Source organism: Lepidothrix coronata, unplaced genomic scaffold (assembly GCF_001604755.1).
Source record: "Lepidothrix coronata isolate B3197 unplaced genomic scaffold, Lepidothrix_coronata-1.0 Scaffold1, whole genome shotgun sequence".
Taxonomy (NCBI): domain Eukaryota; kingdom Metazoa; phylum Chordata; class Aves; order Passeriformes; family Pipridae; genus Lepidothrix; species Lepidothrix coronata.
Window position 1 is genome coordinate 4,430,224 of NW_016690181.1, and position 25,757 is coordinate 4,455,980.

Here is a 25,757-nt window from a genome sequence, read left to right on the forward strand (position 1 = left end):
GCCCCGCGGCCCCGCCGAGCGCGGACGTGCCGAATCTGCCGGCGGGGCGGGACGGGAGCCGCCGGCGGGTCACGTGCCGTCCCCAAATCTGCTGAGTGATGGCGCCGCCGCCATCCGGGGGCGGGGCGGGGGCGGTGCCCAGAGCCCGGCGGCGGAGGCAGCCTGGGCGCTCTCCCGGAGAAAGCTTTATTACAGTCAGTTCCCGTACAGAGGAGCGAGGGGGAAGGCGGCGGGGTCGGGCCGAGTCGCAGTGAGCCACGCGCAGGAGAGGCCGAGGACGCCCCCGCGGCCGCCGGTGGCCCCGCACGGCCCAGCGGGGCCCGGGAGCGGCTCCGTCAGTGCCCGCGGCACCGCCGAGCCCCGCGGGCGGTCACACGTAGCCGGGTTTCACAGACAGGCGGCGGCAGTTGGGGCAGCCGCGGGTCCCGTTGGTCTGGAGGCACCTGCGAAGGGAGGAGGTCGGTTCGGGGCGGCTCCGCGGCCGGAGGCTCCCCCAGCGCCGCTCCCACGGCTATTCCACACCACAGCTTTTCCCCATGTTCCCTCCCGCCACGGGCAAAGATTTGATCTCTTTCCACCCCTTCCATAGAGGCACTTCAGCACGTTCCTCCACAGGACTACGTTTCTGTGTTGCTGGAGGCAAATCCACTGGGTTCATCGGGCACCTCTTACTGCCCAGCAGTCTGATCCTAATTTTGGTGTCAGTGGGAGGCTTTGTTTTTAAATCCTTAATCTTCAGAATTAAGTGTTTTGTTACATTCATCTTTCTTCTAAAAATAAAATGATGGTACAGCTAACTTCTGTCATGGCAGTAGCACAATAGCAGGCTGAACAACTTCACCTCCGTGTGTCACTAGCCAAGAGAGAAAGAGGGGACTCGGAAAAAATCCAAACTATCCCCGGGGAGAGAAGAATTGATTCCCCAAGAGGAATCAAATAAGAATCTGGGCTGAATACCTACAAAGTGAGGACACTGGTGAACAATCATTTAGAGGACAGAAGTGTGAGTGTGATGGATATTATGGCTTAATCTCACTCTTCAAGGCCATGAGACTCACAGCGCTGCAATGGGATCCTGCAAGGCACGGGTAAGCAAGACAGACATGTATAGGACTGTCCTACTCTGGGCATAAACAGCTCTTTCCTATGACTAATGTCATGACAACAATCTTTCAGCTAATTACTTTAAGTGGAAGAAGTGGGAACAAGGTAGTGCCTGGAGCTGGTTGTTCTTCTCCCCAATGGACTCTCCACACATGCCACAGTACAGCTCCATCTCCTCCACACATTCATGGAACTTCACTACATGGTCACGCAATTCTCGCTGCTGCTCCTTTGTGCGATAGATCCTTTCACACAGGCAGTGGAGCTTCAGCAGGCCAAGCTGCACATGGATGGAAACATAAGAAAAGTGAACAAGGTGAAGACAGACCAGAAACAGGAATAGGAACCACTACAGCCCCATCAGCCAACTGGAGAAACATCAGCAGAGAAAGCTGTGCAAGGGATAGGATCAGTCATAAGGACATTTGGTCTTTCAGCACTTCCTGCTATTAACCCTACTTCTTTGAGTCACAAAAGGTGACACCAGGTTTGAGGCACTCTGCAGCTCTTTCATCGATGGTTTTCCTGAGCTACCTACAACACACAGTGTATTTCATTTCCCTTTGCCTCCAGCCAGCACACAGCTCACTTGCTGCTCAGGGCAAAAATGTTTTTTCAAGAAGAGACCCCTAATTCTCTAGCTCTCTGCTTGTTTCATACCTCATTCTTACTGCTTCCCATTCCCCTTTGGTTATCCCACTGTGACTCCCCGCTCGCTTTTCAGATTTGCACACTGATGATTATCTGTGCAACAGCCCATGAAAAAACAAAGCAAGTCCCAAGCATTGACTGATTAATACAGACATGTTAATAGGCGATAACAAGTCTGGATACTTTAATACTTGACTTCTCATGTTGCCTGAGAGAAGACTATGAACAGTGCTGAAGAGAAGCTGTAGGATCCTACCTTGTTCCCTAGTCCCTCTGCCAGCTCCTGTGCCTTTTCAATGCTTTCCAGAGCCTGTGAATGGAGAATGTGCATCATCAGTTCTCAGTCTAATATATCAAAACTAGACTTGTATGAATGTCCTGTGGGAATTATTAAAAGAGGTACAGAATAAAATTGGATAAACAAGCATCACTGCAACTCTGGAGATGCAAGATAGGTGTCTGGCAGATTTCCCTCCCCTCCCAAAAGTTAATGAGAAAAGCTTAGTTTCTAAAAGACCACAAATAATCCAAGAGCTACATTTATGTTCCAGCCACATAGTGCAAATATTGGCAGAGGCTGGTGTTTCCAAGCAGAGACAATATAGACTTATTTAAACTCAGTGACACATGCTCACTGGGGTTGGGATGGAGCACAAGCAAAGCAAGCCTTTTCCCCATCCTACCTTACAGGCTCATTAATCGTTGGGCAACTCCAATTTCACTCGTACAAGAGACGAGGAAAGGGATCAGCAGCACCAATACATCATGCTCATCCATTGTTTCCCTGCTGTTCATATATCCACTTTGCCTTACTTACACATAGTGTGATGTAGGAGTGTTCTGCTATCCATTTTTTAAATCTGAAGGAAATATTTAGCATAGCAGCTGTCATACCAAATGAATCCCTACTTTCCCCTAGTTGTCACAGTGTTCCTTGATCATTAGTCTCTCTTCTCCAGAACTATAGAGATCTGCTTCATATTTGTTCAAGGGGAAGAAGAGGTCTCCCTTGTGATGGAGTAGTTTTCAGGAGGAACATTATAAAATTCTTACCCTATAATTCGGCATTACTGCTATTCTAGAAGAAGAGGACCAGATGAGATGAAAAAATGCACTGTGAATGCAGAGAAGATGACATTAGACCTGGGTTGGCAGCAACAGCCTAGTATAAGGAACTTTTAGAAGAGGGAAGCAGGAATTGAAGGCTAACAGGGAGAACATAACTGAGGACTGTGCCTAGGAAGACTCAGTGTTTACTGGGAAACCTTGAAATTAATGACTGACTAGGAATCAAAGCGAAGCATGGCAGGGTTGGGGGGAGGGAGAAGAGATCTTGACAAGTCCAGGGGACAGTTTGTCTTGGACAGCAATATGAGACTGCACAAGAACAAGGGCAAGCAAGCTGTGAGAGCAACCTGGGAGGATCTGCAATAGTATTGACTACATGCAAATGAAATGGACTAACTGGCCAAGGAGACCAGGAAGATGGAGGAAGCTAGAACAAGAATAGGGACTCTGCAAGTGGGAAGTTAGCAAATTGCTTTATTAGGTAACTGGGATGAGAAGCATAAGAAACGGAAACTGGGACTGGCAAGTTGAAGGACAGGCTTGGGTGAGTATTCAGGGCTGTGACCTGTAAGGAGGCCACATTTGGGCAACAGGCTTAAGGCCTCTTACCCACCAGGGCAGACTTCCCTCTAATGCCTGTAACAGAATATAAGATTCATCCATTGTCTTCTTCTGAGGGTTTTGGTGACATTAGGGTTCTGTGCAACACTGTCACCATGCTCTCACAAGTGAGAGCTGCTTCTGATATCAGAATGGTAGCAGCTGGAGATGGGATCAGCAGCTGTAAGAGTTTGATGAGTGCTCTGAATATTATCTTCTGTAGAGGCCTACCTGCTGTGTCCTGTCCCATTCTTTTGACACTGAGAAAACTTTTTAAGTCTACAGTTTCTTCTTGTATTGCTAACATAGTGTTTACTCACTGACATTGCACAGTGTGTCTCACCCAGCTGATTCCCTGTTGTAGGCAACTCAAATGCTGACCGCACCTTGAACTTGTCTTTTGTGACAGACATATACTTGACATTCTGGTATCTGGGATGCCTCATTTGAGCTAAAATTCTTTGTGTCTCAATATGAGTGATAAGACCAAATCTTCATTGTGTGTAGACTGAAACCAGCATCTTGATGTGGCACTGCGCAGGTCTATTCCAGGTTGTTCAGCACTAGTTTCAGCGGTAACCTTTGAGCATTTCACTCTGTGGCTAAATAATGATCCTGCAGTACAATTAGTGCAATCTGGACTGTAGCACACATACATGGCCTAAGCATTTTCAAAATAAGTAACTTCATCCCCTTGCTCTATATTGACTGGTTGTCTATTCCCAAATGACTTTCTGCTCTCATTTCTCTGTTTCACATCAGAGTTTATAGGTTTAAAGTTTCTCCAGCAATTTGATGCCACGTTTGCCTATGAAGCACATGGTGGAGCTGTAGAGCTGTCTAAACATCATCACTAGCACATCAATGAGCTTAGTAATATAACTAAAAAGTAGACAGAGGAATCTATTTCAGAGTATAAGGCTTTCTTCCTCCAATGCTGGTTTCTCAGTGTAGTGGTTAAAGTCATCACAATTGACTTATGAGGCAATTCTGTAATTTAGCAGCCTGACTCAGAATGGATGTTCCTACTATTAGTAACAAATTCCTGGCTGAGAGAGACCATTCAGAGAAATGTAACTGTACAAGCAACAGACTCCATTGGTAGAACTAAGGAGTACAGGTCTCTCCTGAACTGCACCCCATCAAAGTGCAGACTATACGCTCCAGTCTTGTCTAACAAACTTCTGTAGAACCAAGTTTGTAACTGACCTTGTCCAGCTCCTTCTGAATCATCCAGCACTTAGTCACTCCTAGCAGCACCTGGATCAGGCCCAGGCGGTTTCCAATCTCTGTCATGATGCTCATGGAAGAATCATACCGAGGAAAGGCTGTCTGCAGAAGGAGGGAGGAAAACACCTGTTTTGCTATGGCCTGCTTTTCATACCCTCTTGCTACTCTCTACTCCCTCTATCCTTCCTGGCAGGAAAGAGCTGTACCTGCACGTCTTTGCGACTGCGATGGATATCTGCAAAGCACAGCAGACACAGTGCTTGCAGTGGCCGGTCACCATGCTGCAGGGCAATCTTCATGGACTCCTGAAAGAAATTGTCTTTGGTCAGTAGAAGAGCTTATTCCTCGTTCAAAACAGCAGGGCTGGGACCGTGCACTCTGGCCACTGAAAGATCAGCTCCAAAGAAATGGCAAAATGGCACCACCTTTTAAGGCATGGAAAGTCTTTTTCTCATGTTCCCAGCCAAGGGCCATTTGTAAACCCAAATTTTGAAGCCCCCTGGGCTACTGAAACCACAGCTCTAAGGCTGGGAGGCAGCAGGAACATTTAGAGTCAAGAGAGCTCAGTGGCTGCCCGCACCCTGTACCTCACAGCAGTCCATGGCATCGGCCAGGCGCCCCAGCTTCCGGTAGGCCACGGCCATGTGATACTGGCTCATTGCACGGTACTTCAAGCTCCAGCCCTTTCCGTAATCATTCACCAGCTCAGCTGCTTTACATGGGAAGAACAAGGCTTTCTCGTAGTCCTGTAATGCAGACAAGCAGACAGACAGCAGTCACAGCAAGAATAAAGCAAAAAGGAAACAAGAAAAAAACCCCAACTTTACTAACAATGCAGCATCTAGCAGATTTCTGTACACCTTTAAACTTGTTCTGCTCCTCTTCCGCAGGCTGTATTTCAGTGGATCTTAAACTGTGAAAGGTGGAATTGCCATATATTGAATTCATATTATTCTCTGGATTCAGGACACTGGGGTAATGACCCAGCAAATGAATTTGATGTAGTATGCCATCAGCTTTACTCTGCAGGAACCATTTACCCTCCTCTGTAACCAAAGGCTGAAAACTTTCTCTGCTCTTAGATCTTCTTTGCTTTCAACACTTACATGGAGCCTTCATGTTCTTCATAGGTGAGTTGAGATCTCCCAAAAACTGGTTATCCATCATTGCAGGAAACAGGAACTAAGAATCATGGCCTCACCCAATTCATAATAAGAAATAATACATTTCATTCTCAAGCATCTTTTTGAATTAGAATAATTTTAGAAATAAATCTTATTTTGCAATAATTATGTAAAACTTATCTAAATATCTAAAACCATTCTCAAGTTATGAGACTGCAGAAGTGAAAAAGTCCTCATTTTTTTTAATTCTCCACAATGCACAAAGGAAATCTAAACTTTTAAAATTTCCTTTCTCCTTTCTTATTTCATACTTGAAAAGTATCCAGCACAATGTTATTTTTTTATTTTGGGTATTATAAGGGAAGGTTACTTATAGTTTTCCACAATTCAGTTGTTGAGTGTTTAATTAACAAAAATCAAGACTTAGTGAGAAAAACCTACTTGTTGCTGTTTGTAATAGAAATTAGAGCTGCCAAATCACCTCCATGCTCAGTTCCTGCCTGGTTTTACCTACAGCTGCTTCCTGGCAGCTATTTGCCTACAACAGTGGTAGACATAGAGAATCCATGAGTTCTGGCTGCCAGCTCTGTGTGCGGACAGTATCTTCTCTGATGTGATCTTCTTTGAACCTGAGTTTGATCTTTTCAACACATATTCACAGCTGTTTCTGCTGTGCTGTATAAACATGATATTGATCCTCCCATCCTTACTGTGAACCAAGAGTACTCCTGATGATTTTACAAAGGGATTTTAGCTTACAGTGTTCTCTCAGTACTTCACTTCCTATAGGAAAGACATAAGCTGAAATTCACACTATTTCCTGTTCTTTCCTGAATCCATGAGACAGTCACCCCTCTGTCCCTTTGGTTACCGCACCTTTATCTGGGTATAGAAGTTCCCGAGGCTGCAGCAGACTCGACACTCCAGCATCTTGTCATCGTTGTTGTGTGCGTAGCGCAAAGCTTTCTCAAAGCACTCCAAAGCCTTCTGGAAAATGCTGAGGCCCAAGAAGGCATTGCCCATGCTGAGGCTCACCTGGCCATTCAGCTGCAGGCTCACAGTGGTACCCTGCATGTTCAGGCATGTCTTACAGTAAGAGATTGTTTTCTGGAATTCACAGAGTTTCTCATTGCTGCGAGCCAGGTTTAGGTAGCTCTCTGTAAGGTAATCTGGGTCTTCCAGCTCCCGTGCTGTGTCAATCTGTACCACTGCAAACTTTAAGTAGAGAAGACAGTGTTTATAAAAATGTGTAGTTTATTTAAATACAGCTCAAGCAGCCACAGAGTAGCACCCTATACTGGAGAAGAGGCTCATCTCTGAGCAGGGCAGATCAATCAGCACAGACTGAGAAGCATCATATGCATTGAGCAGTTAGCTGGTGGTTTAAAAGGCCTCTCAACACTGAAGAAACCTCTCCCTCTCTCCACACAGTCTCTGGGGCAGGGAAGATGAACTAGGCTAGTGGTTAGTGCAAAAACGTTGTTAAATGGCCCTAAAGAGAAGCAGGTGAAGCAGGAAACATCTGACACAATGCAGCTCAGTTTTCTTTCACTCAGGTTAATGTATTCCACTTTCTCTGACATTCTTAAGTTATTAGTCTATTAATAAAAGAAAGCAAGTGAGCTACTTCTATCATGACTTTTTTCCCCAATAAATTGCAGTCTTGACAGGTTTTGTTCTATAACCTTCAGGATTCATTGCATACTGTTCTCTTAAATTCATTGCTCTCTGCTCTCTAAAAAGAAGTCTTTTTGTTTCAGACTGCAAACTCTTCTAAGCAGTGACTTGTGTTTTGTGATGAAGCAAGCACACTGAAGGCTTGAATTAGTACCAGTAGCAAAGGTAAATATTTAGCAATTTTCATTAGAGATTATAAATTAGGTTTATGGATATCAATTCCCAAGGGAATCAATTACTTCCTTTTTGTATAGTGGTAGCACATAATAATTTAAGTTACTGGAACATTTTACATTCTTCACAAAAAACCCACCCAAAACAACAAACAAACTGAAAAAACCAAACCCCACCAACTATAAATTGGGTATGTTTAGGTTTGTACATCTTCTTAGTTTCCCTAGTTTAGGAAGGCTGCTGTGTGGATCCACTGATGTGCGTTAGCTCAGCTTCCCCACATTCCCTTACCTTTGCACAAGTTCTTCATTATTTGCTGATTGCCACAGCTTCTCTTTTCTTTCTCTTTTCTTTTTCTCTCAAAAAGAGGTTGAGCATCACAACCCTGCTTAAATCACTGTTTACTTCACACCTTTAATTCTGACTCCTTTTCTCCTGTTATTTCCTCGCTCAATGACTTATTGCTTAAGTTCTTCTTTCCTTATCTTTGGTCACTTGCTGCATAAAATCTTTGGTTTGACTGAAGCCATTTTGCCTTCCTAACACTAGGAAGAACTATAATTCACCTACCCCGATCCCACTTTCTTTCATCTTCTCAGGTAACAAATCGATGTTCAGGTATACTGAGCCCACTCCTTTGCTTTGCTTTTTTTTTTCCGTGAAGCTTTTGGTATTTCCTTCAGGTAGCTACATCTTACCTTTTTTCCTTCTCTCTTCCCTAATCAGTCTGTTGCTTCTGCCACTACTTAACACAATTGTTTGTCTTCATATGTTTTTCAACTATATTAATACCCCTCTTCTCTTATTTATCCTAAGTATTTGGTTTTGATATAGGGTTTTGACATGTCTATGGGTTTACTAGTAAGATGTGCCCCCCTCCACTCCAATTCTAAACAGAGCTATCAAAAACTTTTCAATGAGCTGTAGACACCTGCTGACATTCTGGGTTGAACACCTGTTTGGTTTCCCACAGACACCCCCTTCCCCTTTTGCTCTAAATGCTGAATGACTACCAGTCTGGTAAGTGGCAACCAAAACCATCAGGACAAGAATATCAAGGCCCTTTAGCAAGACCCTATTTCAGGCTGGGATAGTTTCTTAAGACTGTTACAACATCCTCTTGACTTGTCTTACAGATTCTTGAGTTGCCCTCCCAAATGCTGCCTGCTGCTCTCTATATGCATCCTGTTTCTTCTCAGATCCACACATCAGCTTCTTTTTGTTTATATACTTAAACTGTTTATCCTCATGCTCTTGAATGTAACTTCAGCTTCTTTTTACCACTCTTCCATCAAGCCCCCTATCCCTCTTTCTTTCTTTCTTCTATGCTGTCCTGACAACCAGGACCTGCTCTCTGACCTCAACTGTCAGAAATCTCCTGGAGTGTCTGAACTGCCCCACCAAAAAAGCATCATCTTTTCTCTCTTAATCAGCCCCCTTTTTTTACTAATTGTAATAATAAAAAAAGCACCCCAATGTAAGATCTATATTAGATATCAGACAGAAGCTGAACAAGATAACAGACATGTTTCCACAAGACTGGTGCTTATCCTACAGAATCCACTTGGAGATCTCTTTTTACACTGACATACACAATACAGCTCGAAGTGGAGCAAAGGCCCTGTTTTCATACCTTTTCCTGAAGCCTGATAACATGGTGTGGCTGTATGTGGGAAATAAATCAAGAAAGGTCTCCATGATCAACTGGAGAACCTAAATAACCCAGGAATCCCGAGGGACCAGACCCAGTGAAAAATAGTATTCTGTGTATCTTGTGGGCTGGAGTTACTGGTCAGCACAGTGATTACAGCAGCCCACAAGATGCGCTCAATAGCTGGTATTTTCTGTTACATACAAAATACTCCCCCCACCCCCTGATTTCAGGTTCTAATCTCCAGCCACATTCCATAGTGGGTGCGACACAATGGCATGCATTCACCTCCAGTTTACCTTACCTTCAGCATGTCTTTGTATCTGCCCATCTCTGCATGAGCAGTGATGAGGCAACCCAAAACCCGAAACCTGCCAGCAGGATCCGCAGACTTCTCCAAAACCCTCATCCAGACTCGCAGGGCCTTTTCGGTCTGATTAGACTGATAAAGATGAAGTCCTTTCTCTATCTGGTGCTTTGTCTGGTCCTGACCCATCTCCCATGCATTAAAAAGCCTCATACACTAACCTCTAAGGACAGCAAAAAGGAAGTGCTTACAAGAGAACACAACTTAAAATGCCCCACTGGAGGAGGGCAGGTTGTGTGCTCAGAAGGCCCGGAGCCGTAGAAGCCCAGCCATGTCAGGGGGCTGGAGCTGTGGTAGGCAATGGCAAGAACTGGTTGCTCCCAAATCCACTAGGGCTCCATCAGTGCATTTGCCTGTCCAATCCCATAAACAAAGACGAAAAGCACAACAGGGAGAGAAAGAGAAAAATCTCAAGCGACAGGAGTGAAACTCAATCTGAGCAGTCAGTGCTGTTCTCCTCCCCATTGGCTGCAGCTGCTCCTGCCAGTCTGGCTCACGTGGCTCCCAGGAATGCTAGTCAGGCTTCTCAGCTCCCAAGGTCACAGTGTGCCAACTGCCCACCCCTGCCCACCAATATGCAGCTTATAAATACCCCAGGGAGAGACAATTGGCTGCAGTAACAGGGATGCCTCAGTTGTCTCTTTCCTTTCTCTCTGGCCATCTCCTTTGACATGCACTGCTGGTGGTGGGCTAGCCTAGGAGCTAGCAGACTCAGGTAGAATAGTAGGAAATATACAGAATAGCAGGAAAAATACATGCCTTTTTGTCAGGTATGAACTAGATGACTGCACTTGCAACAATGTGTCTGATACCTTGGTAGGCACAAAATTCAGCCTCCCTTTTGAAGACCTCAGCTGTAAACATGGACTGTTTCTGTGGACACAGGTCACAGATTTGCTGCAAATACAGGACTGACTTCCTAATTTCAGAGACAAGAAGCTAACAATCTTGAAAACATTTATTCTTGATTGACTGTTGCTTCCTGCCATCAGATGCCTGTGGCAGTCGTCCAGGAGTTTCTAACAGAAGTTGTCAAAGGGACTGCTGAAATTCTGCATCCAGAACTTGCTGATCTTTCATGATGAATGACAATGAAGACACAGAGCAACAGATTGCTGCACTTTCTGACTGCATGAGAGAGTTCTTAGCCCAAGTAGAATATAGCTTCAACTTTCCCACACTCTGTTGAAAAAGTAAAAATTAGACTGGTTCCTCTAGGAGTCAAGTTTCATACCCTTATTGATGTGCTGCATTTTTAATGGCCACAGCCTTGGTTGTCTATAGATTTACTCTGTCCTTCCTTAGAAGATACACCAAACCTGGGGGTGGGAGGGTGGGTGGAGAATGCCTCAGGGATATCTAATGTTTTTTTTCAATACAGAAGTCCCAGGAACCTGGTTTGGGATCCTTTTACTTTGTAAAGAGAAACAATTGCAATTTTGAGTTTTAACAACAGACCCACTTGCAAAAGCAGGCGTGTCTCCAGCTGCCTCCCTGCTTCAATGTGAATTTGGTGGCAGTTCTTCCCTAAGCACAGGTAAATAGCAGCAGAATTACCTCATAGGACACCAATCAGACCATCCTGGCCTGTGTCAACACAAACCCAAGGGTGCCTTCCTGAGGTAAAATCCCCAAGGAAAGCAGGACACAAAATAAGGAGCCACAGTCTACCTCGAGGCTTTAGATCACAGGAGTTATGATCTTAAGAGATTACATCCGTACCTTTATCCAAAATTTCTTCAGAAAAAATATTTTAAAAAGAAAAGTATATTAAATTGTAGAAAGTTTTACTGCAATCAGACTGATTCTCTTTTGGGAGCTTATATATACTATGATATTTGCACCATTTAATTTAGCATTGTTTTTCAGAGAGGGAATGTGCTAGATGATGTTTCAGCAATGTCTATGTGTACTCTCAAACTATGGAAGTAGAAACTGTGGAAAAAAATCTACAAAAGCTGAAGAAAAATAACAGTGAGCACAGCTGGTTAGTGTGTAAAGATCACTTCAGCAGCACCATTAAATTATTATCTAGGTACTTTATAGTTTTTAAGACTCCCATGGAAGTTCAATTCAGGATTTTAAAAAGTCTCTCTTCCCTGCAGTAATTTTTATATTTCCCTCTAGGGGTGGGTGGTGGGATGGAGACAAGATCCTGAAGATCGATCCCCATGGAAAACATTGATAATGGTGAGGCCATCAAGTTAAGAGGCCAGGAAAGCAACATTGGAGCCTGCTATATAACAGAATCAAGCCAGGACTTAAGAAGGGGGGAAACAAAAATTCTTTGCTAGATCACACTACTTTGCAAAATTAACCTTCCACAAGTGACCTGCCTGTAACTCAAACTCATCCTGATGCTTTTGGACCACACAGCAAAGCACTGCTCTTTCTCCATACAGCACAGCCAAAGCTAACAGAGGCTGCCTTGCAGCCTGACAAAACCCATCTAACAGGAAATGATCTGTCCTGCATTTTGTTAATCACACTGGACTTCCTCGCTTTTGAGATCTCCTATGAAACAGTGCTTAGTCTCTTTGGAATCAACTCACAACTCACATGTTGAGATAAAAACTTACCCTAGTAAAATAAGGGCTAGATCCATCAAGTTCAAACTGGTCATCTTGAAAAACCAGGAACATGCTCTGAGATATGGAACATACCACTCTGAACCTAGTGCCTACCTAAATAAGGAGGGATTAAAGATTGACACTGATTGTCCGTAGTGCTTCAAAAAAGTAACGGCATCAGTCTGTGGTTCAATGCAGCTCTAGTTCATACAAGATTCAAGTACAGCTTCTACAGTAAACGATCCCCAGTTTCTTCTCAAGACCTGCAAATAAATAAGCCTGAATGGTGCCTGAAAACACCAAATTACGGAATCTCACCTGTCGTGCAGCAGAGCATGCAGTGTGGCTAATCATGCGTTCACTTCTTCAGAGTGACCACACTGAGCTGCTTGTCCTTCTCCCCACTGCTCTTCATAACATGGCCCTGGTGACTCCTGGCCATACGAAGACATGGCCAGGAACATGGCTGGTAAAGTCAGGAAGATCAGAGATGGGAGTCCAAACAAGTAGTGCAAGTGAGGTGGATGTGAGAGGAAAAAAAATTCCCCTAAAACATTCAATATCAGGATTTTACCTGAAACTCTGTGTATTTTCTACTGATGTTGACCAATCTAACAACTCATCTGAAAATGCTTATTATTTTCAGGGACTAATACACTGGCTCTTATTTGTAGTTTAATTGTCTACTGATTGGTGGTGGCCTTTTAAATTAAAGAAAAACCCTTAAAAAACCCCAAACAACCAACAACCCCCCCCACCAAACAAGAAACCCCCACCTGCCTAGTGTCAGTTCTGTAAGATGCAACCGACAAAGCTTTGCCTGTGTAAGACCAGCCTAGTGAATTGTTTGCACAAGCTGGAATCTTCCATTCTGCCTAAAAAATCCCTTTTTCTGATTCAATTGTTTCTCTCCATCCTTCACCTCAAGTCATATCTGAACTGAAGCCTCTCCAGCCTCTCTTCTCAACAGCTGCAAATTAACTGCAGGGATCCCAGCACACTCTGTAACAGGTGGCTCAGCGCCTCACTTCACAATTGGTGCGCTGCAGGGCAAGGAATGCAGCACTGAATCCTGAGGCCTGAAAACGCTCTCAGATTTACAATCATGTAGGAAGTAATGGGGTGAAACAGAGTATGCCAGATAACTGAGGAAAAGGACACAGAGGAGAAACATAGCTGCTCTGAAAATGCTTGCAGTCTCTGAGATGCAAGACAGCAGGAGGAAGGAGTAACATCACAGAATTTTAGAAGCTTTCAGAAATGTGGCAAAATCATAGCCACTGTGGTATGTTCCTTCTGAGAGAGGCACTATTAATGTCAAACTTGTGGCAAGTTGCTCAATGAATTATGCTTTGGCTATGCTAGATACTTTTTATTAATTTGAAATAAAATGAATTGTAAAGATACCTTAGTTCTAACCGCAAAGCGGGTAGCTTTTGCTTATTACTAGTCAGTCATCCAAATCCATTTGGAGTTCCTATGTAGTATTTCCAGGACCAGGAGCACTGGGGGCTGCAGATACCTTCATATTGCAGAACCGGGACAGATTCAGCAAGCTTGGCCGTGTTCCTGGAAGGGGTAAGGAGGCAGTAGTGGGTATGGGGCTTGTGAGAGCGGTATCAGCTGGTGCCTAATCCCACACACCACCACGCACACGTGCTGTTCCTGCTGAAGTCTGGTGTTACGCCGAAGGTATTTAGCCTTTGAAACACCATTAAGTGCAGTGCACGGACAGGCACGTGGCCACATGGCATCCATTCTGTGAGGCTGGATATGCCTACACCTCACTCCGCAGTATAACACGTACTCTTATTATCCAAGATTCTCAGCTTCTCCGTACCTAATGTCTAAAGAGGACTTGGCTGTCAAACGATACAAAGCGGAGGTGTCTCAACCAAAAAAATGTTTTCAATTTCTACTCAAAGTAGCTTGTCTACATGGAAGTTAAAATCCAGGGCTATGCTGTACATCCAGAACAAGTGGTATTGGGCCATGAAAAGTTTTGTGGCTCACAGCCAAGAAACCAGAAAATAGTTCCCTCTCCCCATCTTCCCATGCTTGGACCCCAAAAGAACCTCAAGTTTAAGACACAAATACAACACACAAGGACTCTTCTCAAACAGTTTAATAGCAAATAAACAAAGGAAGGTACCACACTTGGCATATACAAAATGACTTGTTGTTGGTGTGTCTGTGCAATTAAAACAGCTTTAAGTTGCCCTTTGGGACAAAAAGAAAAAAAAAAAACACACACACACAAAAGGAAGAAAAATTCCTTTAACACATACTTGCTTGTTCCAAACTTGTAACAAATCTTTTCATTTTTAAATCCACTACACAAACTCTGTGATCAGATCAGAAAAGCAACATGCGCTCCTCTGCTTTTTAAACCATTAAAGTAAATTCTCTACAGAGTACAACACAATTTCACACAAAAAGACATTTTGTTTTGCAAATCAAAACAAGAAGAAAAGGAACAGCTCAAACAAGGTAAAGAAAAGCATTTCTACGACTGAACCACGACTTCGAGTTGATTAAATCCTGTTACTGCAGAACAGACTCTACATTTGGTCATAGTGGCAATTTGTTTTCTCGTCACATTGTGAATCACTTTACATTGTTTTCTAGTAGAAAAGGCAAAAAACTGTACAAAACCCCTAGTGTTAAATACAATGTTTGTACCAATAAAAAAGCCCACAGGTTTGTCTCCAAAATGTAAATTTTCTTTTTAAATTATTCACAAAAAGCAGCCAAAAATCAGAAAGGCAGCTGCTGCTCCACTGTCTCAAATCCATTAAAACCACCACAGAACAATTAAAACAACCAAAGGAAGGAAAGGAAAGAAGAAAGGAAAGAAACACCCAACATTTGGCATTTTGGTTTTCTTCAGATAATTTTCCACAGGTTTCCCCAAAGTTCCTTATGGAACCAAATGCGCATGTACAGAAATGTATTGATAGTTACTCCATACACTGCAGGGCATCAGTGCCCTCTGGCACACAGCCCTGTGCATTCAGACTGTGGGACTAACAGCAGCCAGCCCACAACCCTACTTCCCAAATAAATAAATCTCTACCCTTTCTTCATCCAGCCTCACATTTCACTCCCAGGTATATGTACCATATCCAAACATGCTCTGTTTTATAAGCAGATTAAGGACTGTCTACACAAGTCTGGTCAACACCTATTGAGAATACAGTATCCTCAGCCAACTCGGGAGTAGGGTAGAAAAAAATCTTTACATCTTTGCATTATCCCAAACACTGGACAAAATTAAGATTTCTATCCAATGAAACTCTATTTGTTTTCTCAGCAAAAACCCTTCTCCTGGGATTTCATTTCACATTATTTCTACTGTTAAGATACCTACACTAGCTTGCTGCTACTGACTGAAACTTCATCACAGCACACACTCTTCAGGTGCCTTCATCTAGAAGCTACTTCCCAGTTCCTACCTGTGCAGACGGTATGTAGGGCAGGGGGAAGCCTGCTACCCAGAGAGCAGTAACCTGTTCTAGTTCATCCTGCAAGCCAGCAAAACTGCTCAGCTCATTACCCAATTAAAAACTAAACAAAAATTAAAAAATCTCCGCAGAGATTCCCCAGCGAAGGCCCTTGAGAAGAGAGCTGGGGATGGTACCCTGTTCAGGTAACAGCTTCAGAGGCTGTTGTATTGTGCTTGTCACTTGGGAAAAGAGCCAGCAGTTGTAGGATCAGGTTTACAAATGCTTTCTCTGGGATATTTAAAATGCTTTGTTTCACGAGCTAACCTAGATTCTTCCAGAATCCTGCCACCAAGCTCTGACTGATGGTCTTAAACTGGGGATGGACTTCACAGAAATGTGCCCTGACTTGTACAAAATGCTCATAAGTGTTTGAAAGGAGCCTTGACTTCACATAACTTTGGAAACAGAAATATTGTGAAGTTCCCCGACCTTCCTGCTCCCAGCTATGCCCTTCCACCAAAACTTCTACTACGTGAACAGTGCAACCAAGCACCCTCAGAGCCTCTGACTGCACTGGATATGGAACAAGGTCCAGGTGCTCTGTCAGGCAGACAGTCTAAGTGCACAGGTAGATGCCCTCAGGTGGCTTCTGATCAGATATTTGTCATACCAAAACCACCAATTTAAAGGATACCTTTGAAACTCATTAAATTGCTCAGTTTTTGCACAAACTATAGAAAACAGAGAGGTGAAGGTGATATATACGAGGGTGTGAAGAAAACAGCAGGAAACATGCAAAACATTTCTGGGCACTATCTTAGTTTGAAAGATTAAAACAAAACCATCACATTTTGCTGAGGAGATTGTAGTTACAAAAAAACCAAGCATGCTGGAGCTTAACAAAATACAACATCAACTTTGATCAAATTTTCACTGCAGACTGATAATCACACAGGGAAGCAGGGGAAAAAATAATAATAATAATAATTAAAAAAAAAATCAGTAAATGCCAGGGCAAAAATGTAGCTACAATCAGAGGAAAATGTAGTTCAAGTGTTTTCTGTTGATGCCACTTCAAGTCACAAGTTTGAACTCATAAAAACACATGCTGTCTCCTCAAGCACAGAAACCAAATCAGCAAAATGTGACTAGGAAGTCTCCTGAAAGATTAAGTCACACCATATAATTGACTTTTAATTCGAACTGTGTTTTTAAAACTAAGCACACAGAAAAAACTAAGCCTAGAAAGTGATTGGCTGTATGTTCACAGAAATACAAATACTCCACAAGGTATGCTAGCAAGGCTGCTCTGAAGACAATTACAAAGAATCAAATTCACAAAATCAAGTGGTTATCTTACGAAGGTCTAGAAAAATAGAAATTCTTTTATATTCAAATGCAAGTTTAAATATTCCCCTTCAGCAGTCTTTCTAGCAAAACCAATTTGGCAGCACAAAAAAAAAAAAAAAAGAAAGAAACAAACATAATAAAAATACACATCAGCATCAAAGGTCAACACAAGGTCAAAGGTGAGAGTTCAAGCATCAGAGAAGCTGAAGAGACAAGGATTTGGACGATGTACTTGAACGCCACATCGACATGCTTTAGGCACAACGATGAACAAACGGCAGGAATCTAGAAAAAAAAACAAACCAGAAAGAGGGAGACCCACTGAGTTACACAGAGCAGTACATCCAAACACAGAGAGAGAGAACAAGAATGGGCACTGTACAATGAGATCTCCTGGGGAAGGGAGTTGACAGGGGAGGGCAGCACATGCCAACGATGGACAAGTAAAAGTCAAAGTACATGAAGGACACCAAGTAAACATCAAACTGCCAGAAACCAAATGGAAGCAGAGGCCTGGATTTCCCTCTCGGCACCCAGTCTGTGGAGCATTCCACAGCCTAGTGACACATCGATTAGCATGCATTCACCTTACCCCGTGCCCAGTGTCTCCACTACCTCTGTTTAGGAGAAGAACAGAGCAGGCTCCCTCCCCAGGAGACAAATTCAAAAAAATACGACTCCAGGGCTAACATTTGGCCACAGAGACTGAGACCATGACAGACAAGACAGAGGACACAAGGGATTCACAGGTGGTTTGACGGTTGAGACTTTTCCTTGCACTCTAACATGTGAAGTTCTTAGGCAGTAGTAGCCCAGCAAATCCTTCAGTTACAGTCCCTTCTCATTCCCTAGGAGCCCATGAAACTGGGGGTGGGTGATTTGGAAAAGGGGGGAAAAAAAAAGATTATACAAGACAAAAAGCCCACACATAGGAGAAGAATTCCTTAAGACTTGACTGCAAGTTAAGACTTGTCCTAGCTGCGCACTTTTCATACCATTAGACCTGCACAGGGATTTTCTGTTCCCAACCTTCTATGTAACAGCCCCCAGCTCCCTGAATTCATGAGGAGGGGATTCTGAGCTCTGAGAAGCTCTACAGTCACTGTTGCCAGTTTGATGAGCAGAAAAACTGTGTTTCCTGAAGTTTTCTTGAAGAGTTTATAAAAAAGTAATTTTTATATTAAGTGATATAAATACCTCTGTTCCCTCCCCTCAGCTTGTGATCTGCAAGTGACAAGGAACATTTTGGGTTGAGAGTGGGAGGTAGAAGAGAGAGGAAGTGATTTGTTTTCTTTTTCTGCCTCCCCAATTCCCCTTTAGCTCCTGTTTGTGGCTTAGTCTTCAGCACATCTCAAAGCTGCTGGTTATAGAGACTAGAACAAGGTGAGATTTGCATATTATCTTACAGCATTTATAGCATATTTGAGAGTAACAAGTGTTGTTTCTAGTTCCAAAGCAACAAGAAGCACATTGTCAACTAAACCGGCAACACTCCTCTTACTAGTACTGCTGAGATTAATTTGCTCTTCATGCTTTCCAATAAAAGGAAAGGACTTTAAGTATAGAGTTTAAACCAACTCCAGCAAACAGAGTACAATGAAACTCTTGCAGTTTTTTCTATATTTCTAGAAATACTCTAGATAGTTTGCAGATAGGTGTAAGGTTTCACTACTAAACTAGAAAGGCAAATTCATCATGAACTGAGGCATGAGAAACAAGAAGCAGCATGAAATCAAGTGATATCTATGCATGCACCATCAAAATGCTTTGTGTGATTTGTTTGTTTTACAGAGATTTTTCAAATATTTCACTTAGCAATGTTGAGGGGAAAGAATAAGTTTCATCAAAGTCCTATGGAAAGACTGGCCTACAAGAACAGAACCATGAGATGCTGCAGAAGAACTTAAAGACTCGGAGAAAGTTATTCCAGTTTGTCCTTTTTTAATTTTCACAACAGTGATAAATCTGCCTTCTGTGTTTCATATTTTGTGCTAGGTATGTTCAGGGATATAAAACATCCTCAGGTTTAAATGCCCACAACAAGAGGCTCTCAAAGCATCTTACATGTTCATAGTTGCACCCTTCATTTGAAATTTGCTTTATGCAAGTTGTATTTAGACACTTACAAATGAAACAGGAACAACTTCATTCTGTTTGGCTGTTTTTCCCTAACTCACAATCATTAACAAGAAGAAACAGTTCAGTTAGATTCAGCTTGCATGATAGAATTATCACACTATGTGACTTTCAGTATTCAGGAGAAGCACTTTTTCTTGATACATGTATTTGCCAGTGAAAATTTTTCTGAGGTGCCTATTTTCCAGATAGCAATGTCCACAGCTAGGAAACTACCTCACCAACAAAATATAAACAGCTATTCCCCATTTTTGACTCAGAGATTCTTGAAAAATTCCAATCCTCATTCTGCTTAGGATTAAATTTTAGTTACTATATATCAAAGGAACTTTTTAATAATGCAAGCTTTGCACTAATGGAAGAAAAAACTAAATTACAAGGAGCTATCCTATTTTGGACTGTTGATTATCTAGGGGACTGAAAAAATTATGATTTCAGTTACTAAAATACTGACATTAAGTAGTATCAGACTAAGTTCATAATACTTTCACCTTATTACAGCAGTAAAATCAAATATCTCCTGAGAAAAAATAAATCTATGAAGTAGATAATCCCACCTTGTAATTTAAAATATGTTAAATATTTCCTGGTGGCACGCATAATAAGGAATTGTATTTAATCTGAAGTCCTACTTTTTGTTGTGGAAAATGCAGATTCTTTGGTTTTGAGCATACAGCATACTTTGTCTATGTGGCTACTTCAGGCAACCTTCTGCAGTTCATTTGAACCCAACCGATTTTTATCTTGCTATCCAGGAAATAAAGCATTTGACATTGATTTGATTTGCACTTGAATGAGAGCATGATAAGAATTAAGAATAAAATAAAATATGTAAATCCCAAGTACCCAAAATCCCAGACTTTCCTGCCAATGAGTGAGGAAGAAAACTGGTTTAAGACTGAAAAGCAAGAGCAGCCTAAATCTCCATAATCAGTGGCAGCCATCAAACAGACATAGAAAGTTGACTTTATCTGATCAGTTCTGTTATCAGAAAAAAAATCTGCCCAAGTCACAAACTTGATACATTTATTAACTTTGGCAACATACACATTGATACACCAAGAAAAGGAAATCTGAAACAAATACACAAAAAAGGGCAACATCTTCAGCTGGTGAAAAATGATGCAGCTCTCTACTGAAGAGAGCTGAACTGCATTGAGTCAAACCATCTGAGGATCACATCTTTTTAAAATTTAACCTGCATAGATTTATTTTCCTTTTCTTTTTGGCAATACTTATAGTTATGCCAGTAAGGCACAAGAGCTAGCCCAAGTTAGGTGACTTAAGGTGATTATGTCTGGGAGGAGTCACTGATCAAACTAAGCCACAGTGTAAACTGGTGAATCTCCTGAAGTCAACAGGGGTCACACCTATTTGCAACAATGCCAAGCTTGATCTGTCAGTTACAGTATCGAGGACACACTATAGGATGAAGAAGCTAAAATATCTAATTATGGGCAACTGAAATGACTAGTAAAGAGGCCAGAGCATCAGGTTAAAAGAAAAACAGGACAAAGGTCTTTGACAGTACAGTGGGGTAGGGTACAAAGAAGGTAAGAGTGACTGTAGAGACCCCAGAGCACAGTGCTCTCCTCCACTGGTTCACAGCATTCATCTTCCTCGTTTAGCAGTTGCTGGGCTGCAAACAGGCCACTGAAAATCAGTAGTTTCAATCATGCACATCATTATGTGTGTTAAACAATCACATTCAGGATTCTACAAAACCCTGGCCTTTTTTTCCAGTGAAATAATTTAGGTAATAAATATTCTCCACCCTGGAGCAGTATAAAACTTCTATAAAAATAGAAACAACATTCTTGGTTACAGCAGGTTGCACTTGGAGCAGTTGCTCCCAACTATGTTTTTTTTTCCTGTTTTTTTTTTCTTTTTCTGAAAAGTATATTATTTATATATATATAAAAAAATCCCATTATCACCCTGGAGGCCTTCACACTCCAACACTCTTTTTTCAGAAAACCAGGACACATCTTTCCCATGGTGCAGAATTCAAGTGTACATGGTTCACTTCAGTGTATGTTTACGTTTCTAGAGAGATTCAAATAATTAACATAGAAGGGTACCACATGCCAGCATAACTGGGAAATTTGGCAATCTGGCCTTTGAAATTTAGCCACCACAAAATTATTTGAATAATACTGACAGATGTATCTGTCTGCCATCAATATGGACAGACTGACATTAACTGTTTGACTTTCAATCTAAGAGCTGAAAAGGGCTCCCCCTTGGATGTTACAGGTCAGGCCTTGTTTTCTGAGGTTTGAGATCACAGGGGGCCCAGTTCCTGGAAATGCCTGACGTTCCCAACAGATCACTGCACACAAGTGGGGATTCTGACTGAGATCTCAGGTTTGATGGGTTTACTGCTCCTCCTGGTGGAGCAGAACACAAAGTTCTGACCCCACCTCTGACCCAGGCACTCATCATCTAGCAGCTGGCTTCCAGATTGCAGTGTTAGCTGGTGCCCTGGGAAACAGCCTCACAAAGCAGGAATACAAAGAAAACAAGGAAAAGAAGAAAATATGAGGTAAATCGAACCTCTGTTATAGACACACAGAAATTGTAAACTTCCTCTTGTGACAGAGGTGGATTTTGGTGGTTATGAAATGGAATTCTACACGGATTTCTTACAATAGCTCAGGCCAGAGTGTCAAAAGTCCTTTGAGCCCTCTAAAACCAGTGAATAACAAAAGGCCCTTAGCAAGGCATTAGCAATTTCACTAATATGCAGAAAAAGTGTGTGTGCACTTAAGGGGTGTGTTCTATTTTCCCTCAATAGAGAAGATAACAGCTAGTACCAAAAGGCAGAAAAAGATTGAATGAATGGCTCAATACTCTGGTTCCACAGCTCCTGGGTTAGCCTGTTCTGCACTGGTACACACCACCTTAAAGGAAAACTGCAGTATAAAAAAACACCTAATTACTAGACCATGTCACTGCACAAATTGTTTTGTTTGTTAAAAAAAACCAACAAACAACAAAAAAACCCCTCAACAAAAGAGGAAGTTATCATTTCAATAAACAATCAGCACTTACATTATGCTTATGAGAAGGAATTCATAGCTATCATAGCAAAAAAGGACATTATTCCACAGAAATGGGGAATGTGATCAACTGTTAAGAAGAAAAATTGTCAAAAAACGTCTGCAGGTTACCAGGAATCAAAAGTTTGTTTCCAGCCTCAGATGTATTCATCCAGACTACGTTGTCTCTACCTTCCCACAAAACCTAGATAAAGTACATAGGAGACGTTTTCTTATATATGGAGAAATTCACTGCATCTCATTAATATTCCACTGTAAACGGACAGTGAAATTTTCTGGGCAGAGACATTATCTAATAATTTTATAAAGTGCTGTGTACATTCACAGTGCTATATAAACACTACTTTATATATGGCAGAAAAAAAAAAACACTGCAGTTTTCCTTTGGCTTGTTAATATGTTCACTCTTTTAGCCTGTCTCCTGCTTTAGAGATGATTTACTAAATCCTCACCATGGCATACAGTTAAGGAAATTTCCATGAGCAGATGGGGCATGACAAAGACTACATGGAGTCGGTTCTTCTTCACCCAAGACTGTTCTCCTTCCCTGTCTTTGTTTTCATCAGCTGTTCTGCGTTATTTCTGCTCTCCCTTCTCCTCTCTACCCAAGGCAGTGTGGTGTCAGTTTCTGCTGCTCCCTTTAACCTTCTCTCCCCATCCACAAGGAGCTGGCATTGGTCCTTCTCAACACACACTGGTTACAAACACAGCAAACTTCAAATAAGGGAGAAAAAAAAACAAAACTAAACAAAAAAACCTCAGCGATATGGCACCTAAACTCCAAAGTAAAACACTGGAAACAAAAGCACAAACTTGTCCTCCATCCGAAGCGGGATTCTCAGCAGAGGCTGCAGCAGAGTCTTCAAGGGAAGATGTGCCAGATAGAAGGCATGGATCAGCTTCCAGGACTGTAAAAACACAGCCTTAGGGCTTCGAATCACTTAAGTGCGCTCCTCTCCAACTTACCAGAAGATCCTTCTCACTCCAGTCCCGGAGGGGAGGGTGCTCAGTATGGCTTGCTGTCATTCTTAGAGCGCTTGAGCTGTACTTTCAGACGCTTCATGCCAATCTGAAAGCCGTTCATTGACTGAATGGCAGCCTGTGCAGAGACAGGATTGTCGTAACTTACAAAACCTGAAGAAAGGAAAAGACATAATAAACATGACAAAGCTGCCCAAAACAGCTACTCACAATTGGAAATGCAGGCACTCACAAGGTCAGAGAAGCTGGCATGAAATACCACCTTCGGAAGCTCACAGGTGTTTTAGACTCTTCATAATAACTCCTTACTAAGGGCTCTCAAACAAATCATTGCTTTCTGACATATGGAACTTTGGCCAAAAGATACACATAGCTCAGGAAATTAAAATAACATTTTCTAGTCTATCAACAAAAATGAGTACTGCTGTTTGTTTTATAAGAACTCACACCTGGGAGAAAACCAACTGTGGAAAATGTTAATCTATATGCAAAAGCTCATTAAAGATACAAGACTGAAATCACCCTCGTGACACTACGGGAGCACATTTTTTTGAAGTGAAGTAGCTGTCTAGGAAGTGTAGCACTTGTACCACTATTATATTTAGGTTTCTCTTGGATGACAAGTTATATATCATTCCTGGAAAAGATCATCCTCAAAACAAACTTATCTAGGATTTTGAAGGAGCCTATTTTAAATAAGCTGGGAATAATAACTCACTCCAGTCAATGGCTACCTATCCATAATATGCACGTGTAACAGCTTAATGATCAGCATATTGTTGTGTTCTCACAAAGCATCAGATTGTCCACACTGCTTGCCTCAAATACAAAAAAATTCAGGATATTATGTAGACACAAAGCTATCAAAACCATAGAGAAAGGCTCACTTCTCCTATTCCAACAGAAGGAACCTCCATCTATCACAAGAGTCACAAGAGCTTATAGCACTACAAGAATGCAATACAGTAGCCACAATAATTATATATAAAGATATTAATATAAATAATTCATAATTATAATGTACTAAGTAGTATATACAGCAACACAAACAACTGTTGAAAAGACAGAAAGAGGGAAGAGAAGGAACTATACCATGATTACAGTCTGCAAACACAAATCATAATCACAGAATATTCTGAGTTGGAAGGGATCCACAAGAATCATTGAGTTCAACTCTTAAGTCAATGGCCCATATGGGGTTTGAACCCATGACCCTAGTGTTATCAGCACCATGCTCTAACCCACTGAGCTAATCTCAGGGTGAATTATCTAGGGCCAGAAGAGTATAACGAGGCATAATAGTATGAAATTGGGAAAAGTAAAGTCACAATGAAAATCAGGAAAATACAGTTTGCTGCTGAAAGCGTTTGGTTTACTTATTTTTCAGGAAGATAGAGAAAGACTCCCTACTTGACCTAAAAGCTAGACTAGACAATATACTCAAAGAGATTATAAAAAATCTACCTAGAAAGCTACCTTTCTACAGATAATGATTTATAAAATATCCTGAATCGCAGAGGATCCACAAGGATCACTGAAGTCCCTTCACACAGCCCCAAGAATCACGCCATGTGTCTCAGGGCATTGTTCAAACACTTCTTGAACTCTGTCAGGCTTGGTGCTGTGGTCACTTTCCCAGGGAGCCTGTTCCAGTGCTCAACCACCCTCTGGATGAAGAACCTTTTCCTACTATCCAACCTAAACCTCCCTGACACATCTTCATGCTATTCCCTTGGATCCTTATCGTGAGTCCTCAGAGAGAACAAACAGAAGAGTGCCTGCCTCTCCACTTCCCCTTGTGAGGAAGCTGTACCAACGTACCAAAACACTTGCTTAGATTGGTCTGCTTGTCAATGAACACCTTGGCAGAGACGACATTTCCAAATGGCATGAACATCTGCAGCAGATCCTGATCCCCAAACTCCTGGGGAAGATGGTAGATAAACAGATTGGCTCCCTCTGGACCTTCAAACGACAAGTAGGAATATAAATTCAGAAAGAGCATGGATAACATATGCCCACTGCACAAAAAAAAGGTGAAAGAGCCACTCAAGCCAAATTTTCTGGATAAAACAATCAAATTGCTGTTCACATTTCTGCAGAGAACTTGATTCCAGAATAAATTAGCATGACTCTTTGTGGGGATTGATCATTCAAAAAATTCTAGCTCTTTCTCACCATTTTTGCTTGAAATTTACACATTGTGCAAAACACAGATCTTTGCTCAAACAATAAGTTTGACTCCCAGATGTTGACTAAAACAAAAATGGCTATGCAAAGCTTGTGGTCCCAAAACAACTAAGTGAATGTCAATACAAAATACAAATCATTGTACTGCTTTATATCTGACAGATTCTTTTCTAAACATCCTACATATTCTGCTGAAAACTTACTCCTACATTCTTCATTACTTCACACTAAATATTAAATTGAACCTGAATCTGAAGAGTGAAGAGACTGGCATAAGTGTCTATGGGAAGAGGTGAAGGACCAAGAAAATGACATTAATAAAACCACATCTGATTCTCTGACAGTGGGATGTATCACGCTGTACACTTATACCCTT

The 25,757-nt window shown here is 42.0% G+C and overlaps 2 protein-coding genes across 20 annotated transcripts in view; both read right to left on the bottom strand.

The window, feature by feature from the left end:
- Positions 1-348: 348 nt before the first annotated feature.
- RAPSN (receptor associated protein of the synapse) lies at positions 349-10,042 on the bottom strand. Its single transcript, XM_017808599.1, has 8 exons — positions 9,584-10,042; positions 6,654-6,992; positions 5,241-5,399; positions 4,860-4,958; positions 4,633-4,755; positions 2,012-2,065; positions 1,185-1,384; positions 349-443 (listed from the first exon to the last, which is right to left on the bottom strand). The coding sequence occupies exons 1-8, from the start codon at positions 9,797-9,799 to the stop codon at positions 371-373; spliced, it is 1,263 nt and encodes a 420-aa protein (XP_017664088.1). The 5' UTR covers positions 9,800-10,042; the 3' UTR covers positions 349-370.
- Positions 10,043-13,480: 3,438 nt separating this feature from the next.
- The window catches only part of CELF1 (CUGBP, Elav-like family member 1), a 61,390-nt gene continuing 49,113 nt past the window's right edge, over positions 13,481-25,757 (bottom strand). For 14 of the 19 annotated variants that reach the window (XM_017808548.1, XM_017808511.1, XM_017808460.1 and 11 more), the window contains 3 exons: positions 25,013-25,156; positions 23,177-23,344; positions 14,149-17,297 (listed from right to left, as the gene is read on the bottom strand). In XM_017808548.1, the coding sequence (XP_017664037.1) occupies positions 23,217-23,344; positions 25,013-25,156 (272 nt within the window). In that variant the 3' untranslated portion in view covers positions 14,149-17,297; positions 23,177-23,216. Of the gene's footprint in view, positions 13,786-14,147; positions 17,298-23,176; positions 23,345-25,012; positions 25,157-25,757 lie in introns of those variants that run through there. The other 5 variants (XM_017808575.1, XM_017808567.1, XM_017808529.1 and 2 more) reach the window with 3 other exon arrangements.